This window comes from Elephantulus edwardii, unplaced genomic scaffold (genome assembly GCF_000299155.1).
Source record: "Elephantulus edwardii isolate Elephantulus edwardi_28Jun2011 unplaced genomic scaffold, EleEdw1.0 scaffold00050, whole genome shotgun sequence".
Taxonomy (NCBI): domain Eukaryota; kingdom Metazoa; phylum Chordata; class Mammalia; order Macroscelidea; family Macroscelididae; genus Elephantulus; species Elephantulus edwardii.
Genome location: NW_006399800.1, coordinates 14649015 through 14658004, shown reverse-complemented (window position 1 = coordinate 14658004; position 8990 = coordinate 14649015). Strand labels below are relative to the sequence as shown.

The following is an 8990-nucleotide window of genomic DNA, read 5'->3' as shown; positions in this document are numbered from 1 at the left end:
CTCTCAAAGACAGACCTGTTTGTTTACTTGACTGTCCATAATATGTTCAAGACTCATTTCCAACACCACAACAAAGCGATCAACTCTTCTTCTGTCACCTTTAGTCAGTGTCCAGCTCTCTGATGCATAACAAGTAATTTGATAAAGAGAGGGAAGAAGTTCTAATTTAAAAAAATAAACAAATTCTCTAAATAGGTAAGTGCAAAACAGGAAAATAAGTAAGGTTACTGCAACAGTAAATGAAGTTGGCCTCAATAAGGACTGCAGAGGTGGTAAAAATTGGTAAGGTTGATAAGATCCTGGCAAGACTTTACATGTAGAACCCCTCATTTGGCTGAGGATATAAGAGAATAAAATTAAGAAAATATCAAACTTATGTCATGAGCAATTGACATTAGAGGAAATGGGGAAAGTTGAAGAGTTATTAAAAGTGTAGGTTCACTAGGCATTACTGCATCAGTTTGAAGTTCAAAGAAAAAGTTTCACTAGAGATATAAATTTGGGGGTCATCAATGTATAACTGGTATTTACAGCAAGGATACTGGATAAGTGAGTGTGTACCAAAATGAGTAAAAAACTAGAGAGATAGGGGGAAAGAAAATATCTGAGAAAGAACAGTGTGAGAGAGGAGACTAATCATTAGAACATGATAGCATAAAATCAAGTGGAAAAATACCCCAAAGCACATGGGGGCAGTGAATGAGTGATCAAATATGTCAAGTATGCCAATTGTATCAAAGACTAGTGTATTATGAAAAGAAAATATTATTAAGACAACACACAACCCAAACTCTCTCTCAATTACAGTGGAAATTAAAAATTAATTTGCATAGGAAAAACTCTGGTGGCCTACTGGTAAGGAACTGTGCAGTCAGCGCAAAAGCATGTGATTAAAATCTACCAGCTGTTCCATGAGAGAAAGATGGACATCTCTTCCAGTGTAATATCCTGCCTCAGAAAACTCACTGGAGCATCGACTATGGGTTGAATCTAATTAAACATTATATATCAAAGAATAACAATATGTCAAATGTTTGTTGTTGTTGTGCCGTCGAGTCACCTGCGACTCAGAGCAAACATATATACACTAACTCTGAAGCTGTCCCTTTCCTTAGCCAGTCTCACTGACTCCAAAACACCTATCCCCATTGCTCTAGTTACTATATCAATCCATCTCATCTGCGGTCTTCCTCTCCTGTGCTATCCTTCCACCCTTCCATGCAACATGTCCTTCTCCAAGGATCAGTCTCTTCTGGCCACATGCACAAAGTATGTGAGATGGAGCTTCAATATCCTAGCCTCCAAGGAAAAACTTGATTTTACTCTCTTCCAGACAGACCTATTTATTTTCTTGATGGTCCATGGTATGTTCAAGACTCTTCTCCAGGACCACAACTCAAAGGCATCAGTTCTTCTTGTATCTTCCTTAGACATTATTCAGCTCTCTGAAGTAATTATGATGACCATGGACTAGATCAGGCACACCTTAGTCTGTAGACTGACTTCCTTGGTTTTCAGTACTCTGGAAATGTCCCTGACATCAGATTTTCCCAAGGCAATTCATCTTTTGATTTCCTGACTGCTGGTGCCAAGAATGTTGATTGTGGAGCCAAGTAAGCTGTAACTGTTAACAACCGCAATATCTTCTCCCTCTATCATGGTGCTGCAAATTGGCCCAGGGGTGAGAATCTTTGTCTTCCTAATGTTGAGCTTCAATCCACACTGACGACTAGAGTCCTTGACCCTCTGCAGCAAGCACTTCAGGTCCTCCTCAGTTTCAGTAAGCAAGTGTCATCTGCATCAGGTGGGTTGTTGATGAGTCTTCCTCCAGTCCTGATGTCACTTTCAGGACTATGCCAATATCCTTAAGCAATCCTTGGTGAACTTAGCTGAAATCAAGATAACCTGTTTCATAAATATTAAACCTGCCATTGCCACCTGATAGAAGTGACTAGATTCTAGGGAGTGGTGATGGTTGTAGTTCCAGAAAAGTTTTCTGCATGTCTCTGAAGAGAAATAAAGGATCATTTGTATTTGCATGTTTATATCTTCTTATATGAGTAGTAATTAGTAAAAGTACTCTGGATGAGCAGGGAAGTGTCTTCTCTATCATGTCCAGCCAAGGATTGTTCACATAAAGCTTTTTCTATCCAAAATTCTTCTATCTAGAAAAAAAAAGTCTATTCTAATCTCTAGACATGCAAGCAAGATTCCTCTGAAAATGATCTAAAAATGTTTGGACAATATGTCAACAGAGAACTACCAGATGTGCAGGCTGGATTCAGAAGAGTTCGTGGTACTAGGGATATTATAGCTAATGTTAGAAGGATCTTGGCAGAAGCAAACAATACCAGAAGAATGTCTATCTGTGTTTCACTGACTATGCAAAGACTTTTGACTGTGTGGGTCACAACAAGCCATGGCTGACTCTGAGAAGAATGGAAATCCCAGAACATTTGATTGTGCTAATGCTAAACCTGTACTTGGACCAAGAGGCAATTGTCAGAACAGAGCAAGAAGACACTACATGGTTCAAAATCAAGAAGGGAGTTCGTCAGGGATGTATTCTATCTCCATACCTTTTCAATCTGTATGCAGAACAGATCATCTGAGACACTGGGCTGTATGAGGAGGAATGTGGCATCAGTATTGGTGGAAAAGTCATCACCCTGCGTTATGTGGATGGCACAACCCTGCTTGCTGAAACGGAGGAGGACCTGAAGCGCTTGCTGCAGAAGGTCAAGGACTGCAGTCTCCTATATGGATTGAAGCTCAACATCAAGAAAACAAAGATTCTCACCACTGAGCCAATTGGCAGCATCAGTATGGATGGTGAAGAGACTGAGATTGTTCACCATGTTAGTTTGCTTGGCTCCACAGTCAACACTCTTGGTAACAGCAGCCAGGAAATCAAGAGACAAATTGCACTGGGAAAGTCAGCTGTGAGGGACCTCTCAAGAGTACTGAAGAGCAACGATGTCAGGCTGGAGACTAAGGTGCTCCTGATCCAGGCTATAGTCTTCGCAATTACGTTCTATGCATCAGAGAGTTGGACAGTGAATAGGTTTGATAGAGAATTGATGCCTTTGAGCTGGAGTGCTGGAGAAGAGTGTTGAATATACCATGCTGCTAGGGTAATAAACAGGTTTGTCCTGGAGGAGGTGAAGCTGGAATGCTCCTTGGAGTCAAGGATTCTGAAGCTTAGTCTGACATACTTTGGGCACGTTGCAAGGAGTCCTTGGAAAGGAACATCATGTTTGACAGAGTGGAGGGGCGGCACAGGAGAGGAAGACCTTCATTGAGATAGATTGATTCTGTGACTGGAGTGGTGAGAATGAGTGCGTTTGAGATGGCTAGGTTGGCACAGGATAGAACGGCATTTAGAGCTCTTGTACATAGGGTCGCTATGAGTCGCAAGCAACTCGATGGCACATAACAACACAACAACAATCTCTAGACCTAAGAAGCCTAACAATTTTTGAGGAGTCTAGGTCATTAGAGGCAAGCAGGGTCAATTAATAAAATTAATTTGTCCATGAATTTCTTTTAACACAGATCATTAATAATTTCTAGAAATATCACAATATATTTGTATTAATGTAATATAAATGAAAACAAGTTTGAAGGCAATAGTATGCCAAGAAATGGATTTGAAGAAAGGGATAATCATCTTTTTCAACTAACTTATTAACTATTTCATTATCAACTATTTAGTTAGCCATTAATTTAATACTGTTATTTATTTAATATCATTCCATTTTATTATTAGTTGAATACTAGTGGTTTAATACTATTCAGTATTACTCATTCCATTACAATAAAAATAATATACATACCTATTCTATGTTAAGTGCTAAAAGAATAAAACAACTTGAGTAAGACAACAGTCTTGATTATATCCTATATGTTGTAGTTATTTTAGTGTATCATAGAGTCGGAACCGACCTGTAGCTGATCAGCAGGTTTTCGGAGGCAGTTAATTGCATGGGGGGAGATTGCCCATCCTTCTCCCACCTGTGTTGTTTAAAAATATTAATTCTAAACACAATAAAGTCTATGAAAATTTAAATGTCATTTAGACTTCTCTGTGTATAGATATTGGTCTTTGTGACTTAACAGAAACATGCATGATCCTGTATAAATGAAAATAACCAATGTCTAATAAACACTGTGATGGAGGTTGGCTTAAAGTAGAGAAAGTAGGAATGTCTATCTGTGTTTTACTGAATATACAAAGTTTGAGGTTGTAAAGAACTTTCTTTTACTTGATTCCATAATCAGCATCCATGGAAGAAGTGGCCAAGAAATCAAAAGATATAATGCATTGTGCAAATTTATTAGAAAGACCTCTTTAAAGTGTTCAACATGAAAGATTTTTGACCCTTGAGGTATATGTAACTTAAACTGAGGTAGTTTTAATTACCTCATATACATGTGAGAATTGGACAGTAAAAAAGAACAAAGAATTGATGCATTTGAATTATGATGCTGGTGAAGAATATCAATGCACCATGGAAAAACAAATATTTCATAGAAGAAGTAAAGCCAAAATGCTCTGTAAAAGTCAAGGCAGCAAGACTCTCTTATTTTGAAATTGTTGTCAGGAGTTTCCAGTTCCAAGAGGAGGATATCATGCTAGGTAGAAGGCTGATGATAATAAACAATCCTCAACAAAGTGATGCAAGAATGGCTAGTCCTTTTTTTCCTGTTGTATATAGGTTGCTACAAGTGAGAGTCAGTTCAACAGAACCTAATACATATATGCAGAACAACAAAGTACTAATTTGTAGTTTATTTCATGATCAATATGTTATATAATTTCTATTTTGCTAATTATCATTTTATTAAGAATTAACTAAATATTTAAGGAGATTGACTGCATTTAGGATATGAAATGTTATCTATTTCTCTTTCTTTTAGTATATATATTGAGCAGCTCAGTTGGAAAGGTACATTGGCTTTCCTCATGTGCAACACACCCTCTCTAGTTCAAATGACATTTAAGAATTTATGATTAAAATCGTTAAAAATAACAAGACATATTTGGACTAAGAATACAGTAGGAAAGTATTTTTGTGTGAATCCCCATTTTCCCTTTCTTAAGTCTGGCTCATCAAATGTATCCCATCTACATGTGTAAGTTGTTTTGTTTTTTACTAGCACCAATTCTGTCCAGATCCTGAATGTCAAGCTGTTCTCTCAGCTTTATTCCATCAGTGCCAGAGAGCAGATTTAACAGTGAAAACTCATCTGACAGTTTCATGATGAACATGTGAGGCACAATTGGACACAGATTACTCTGCCATCATTGCATTACCATCCCTGCAATACCAAACATACAATTCTCTTTAGGCGAATTAGGTAGGCAGCTATGATTGCATGTTGCGGCAATAGCTGTATTTGTGTTTTTTCTTCTTTATTTTCACGTGCGATACTGACCTGAGTTTCAGGACGAGACAAGATAATTTACTGTTATCATATAATGCATGTATTTACAAGAGAACATAAATTACTGAATTTGTCATACACTACAGTAATGTTGTATTTTCCATTACTTGAAATTAAATTACCTTTAGATAGTCAAATATATCTTGATTATATCCTGGCTAACCTATTTATAAGGAGCCCTAGTGGCACAATGATTAAGCATTTGGCTGCTAACTGAAAGGTTAGTAATTCAGTTTGCCTGATGGACAGAAAGTGATGTTACCAAGCCAAGGTTGGTGACTTTAATCCATAGCCTTCAGGCCTGTTTTTAATTGTTTTTGGTGAAGCATTGTTCATAGGGTCGCTATGGGTTGCCTACTACTCAACGGCACTTAACAACAACAACAACAATAACTGTTGCTTTGTACGAATTTTTTTTTCTCTTTCCCACAAAAATTTTGATTCTTGGTTGTCATCAGGTGCCCTGTTAAGTTGACTATGACTCACAGTAACTGTGTAAACAACAGATCATCCAGGAAACCCTATAAGGTCTTCTCTAAAGGATCACTATGAGTCAACTTAACAGCATGCAACAACAACAAGGCATCTGGGCTTCTAAATTCTGAATTTTCACTCTAGATCTGGAAGAACTATAATCAATTCGTCTTTAACATGAAAATATTTTTAAGAGTTATCAATATACATTTATTAATTAACTTGACACATCTTCATAAAGGTAAAGTTAAATCATCTCTTTTTATATATACAGTCATGAATCACTTCATTTCCATGTATGTTTGTGAAAGAAGACAATATGTGATTTGGATATTATACAAATACCATAGCCAAGTCTGGCTCTGCATTTTTGTTCAGTATCTCAAACAAGCTTTGTACCTTAGCAATGATCACAAACATGCTGAGAGTGATTCCCTTTTATATTTGGTCCTCAATCTACATCATTAGCAATTTCTCCATATCTAATAGAGCTCCCTCATGGATTTTTGTTAGCCTTTTCAGTGTAAAAAAATCTCTCAGCAGCTTGGAAAATTTTTTCTTTGTTTCTGAGGGCTGTCCTGATTGTCAAGCATGACATGAAAGAAATAGCGTTCACTGATTTTCCACCTTCTTGTAATTTAAAAATCTTTCATTTCACTTACATATTAATGCTACTGCTTTGCCTCCTGCATCTGCTATCACTAGCACTAGACCTTTAGCAATTGGGAGCCATTATGCACTTTAAGGTAAAACTTTTTTTAAAAAAGTGCCGTCGAGTTGTAAGCAACTCATAGGGACCCTATGAACAAAAGTCCTCAACTATCGCGACTTTCATCCTTTCTCCAGGTTCATAGAGTTTCCGGAAGCAAGCTATTTACAGAAGAGGATGCCACTCCTGCTTCCAAGCTTGTTTCAACTGGGGAGCACCACCAAACACTGTCCACCATGGGTAACTGTTATTATATTTGACACATCAGTGTCACAGTGTTCAGCTTCACAGCAACCACAAGTTACCTCTGTATGGCAAGTAGACACACCAGGGCTATATGACTTAGAAGACTGTTTGAACAAAAATAATGAAAAACAGGCCTTAGGGGCATGGATTAGAGTCACCCACCTTTGGCTTGGTAGCATTGCTTTTGGTCCACTAGGCCAACTGGTCTCTCACTGTGTTGTTAAGTGCCAGATGAACTGGGGGTCTTTGGCCCAGAGTTGGCCCACATTTGGGCATGCCAGAATGTTAAAATATTGAAGGGCTCTCGGGTTTTTCTTTTTTTTTTTGTTGGAGACGAACATCATGCTCAGAAGGGTGGAGGGACAGCACAGGAGAGGGAAACCCCAGATGAGATGGATTGATACAGTAACTGGGGCAAAGGGGGATTTTGTGTCTGAATTAGTGAGACTGGTTCAGGACAGGATAGGGTTCAGAGCTGCTGTACATGGGGTCACTATGGATCATAGGCAACTTGACGGCACATGAAAGCAATAACAAACAACTTCTTCCACAATATTCTCAGTGCTTTCCCTGCTGCTCTCATATTTTGGAATTCCAATAACTCATATGTTATTTTTTGATCTTTTCTAGCATTATTCTAATGTTTTCTTTATGATCTTTGTCTCCTCTGTGATTTTTCTTCTAGTATGTTTCTTGTAGTATTTTGAAGTTCTTGTCTTCCAGCTCACTGACTCTCTGCTCCATCTCTTCTATTCTATTTTTGCTGTCCTTCCAGCATGTTTGACATTTCTGTCATTTTGGTATTAGTATTCTGGATTGCATTTTCATGCATTTCTCTTATTTCTAGTTCTGTGTTGGCAGTACTCTATCTTGTGATGATTTTTTAAGTTCATGTATCTCTTCATCTATAGTTTCAGTTCTTTCTCCCATCTTTTTCATTTTCTTCATAGTAGTGCAAGTTCTTCCTCGTGGATAGACTTCCTTTCTTGCTTTTGTAAAAAGCTTTTTTTTTGTTCCATTTGGTCCAAAGTTTCTAGGGTTCTGGCTGGATAAGATTTTACACCAGGTTGAGAAAGAGAAGCTTGCTGCTGATGGCAAAGGGATGCAGAGGACCCCGCTTTAGGTCTCTTCTACTCATGCTTGAGGGTGAGTCACTCAAAGAGAATCTTGCCCAGCCCAGATTGTGGCCTGACAGTCTTCTAATGTTGGTTAGATAAACACTTCAGAAGTTTCACATCCTTTTCCAGGAAATGGTTCTTCAGAAAGTCATAAATATGGAGATCTGTGTTGTCAGAATCTGCAGCATGCAGTTCCAGAAGGGCCTGGTTCTTCACCACGGCCAGTGCTATTTCCATGGTGTCCAGGGTTTTACCCCATTTGTCCTGGGATGGCTTCTGTATATCTTGGAAGAGGGTATGGCCACCGCTCTGGTTTTGCAGCTTCAAGAGATGCTTGGCACCTTCACAATTCTCCTTCGTCAACTCAAGGAAAACGTGTTCTACACCTTTCTAGGCTCATTGTCCTGGCCCAGAGAGGTAGGTGTAAGAGGCTCACGTGTGCAATTTGACCAGATCGTTGACTCTGGCCTCCTAATTCTGATGAATCTGAGAGCTCATAGGTGGTCAAAGTTTTGGGGTAACAAAAAAAACTGTGTTAGCTGGTCCCAAAATAGGAGATGCCTAAGAAGATAATATCGAGTTACACCTGTTGATGAAGTCGGAGGGTAATCTGAGACTGGAGGTGGGGAATCGCTGGGTCTGTTCCATCCAAACTGTGGAAGCATTCACTGGGGAACTCCTCATCAATACTTTCTTCTGGCTCCATGTCTCAAGAGTGTTTGCTTTCTTAGTGGTTTCCATTGCTTCTTCCACCATTTGTACCTTCTTCCATAGCTGTTGAAATAACTTCTCACCAATATATTTTTTCTGGTTCTGTACCTCTAGGTTATTTCCTTGATTTGTGGCTGTCATTGTTTCTTCCATCATTTGTAGCTGTTCTAATGTCTCCATATCAACCTCTATCATCTATCTTCTTATCTCTGGGTTATTCATGAAGTCTTCTATGTTCTCTTCTTGTTTTGGAGGATGCTTAATTTGTTTATTTCACAGTGTTT

The 8990-nt window shown here is 38.5% G+C and overlaps 1 protein-coding gene across 1 annotated transcript; it reads right to left on the bottom strand.

Moving 5' to 3' along the window:
• Positions 1-8076: 8076 nt before the first annotated feature.
• On the bottom strand, positions 8077-8701 carry LOC102858871 (ferritin light chain 1-like). The gene is made up of 2 exons (XM_006886701.1): positions 8582-8701; positions 8077-8358 (listed from the first exon to the last, which is right to left on the bottom strand). The coding sequence occupies exons 1-2, from the start codon at positions 8699-8701 to the stop codon at positions 8077-8079; spliced, it is 402 nt and encodes a 133-aa protein (XP_006886763.1).
• Positions 8702-8990: the final 289 nt, after the last annotated feature.

What these genes read in the sequence shown, in the direction of transcription:
- LOC102858871 (XM_006886701.1), bottom strand. Translation starts at nt 8,701, where the DNA reads ATGGAGCCAGAAGAAAGTATTGATGAGGAGTTCCCCAGTGAATGCTTC. An exon ending in CCCTCCGACTTCATCAACAG is followed by an intron (nt 8,359 to 8,581) that starts GTGTAACTCGAT and finishes GTTTTCCTTGAG; the next exon opens with TTGACGAAGGAGAATTGTGA.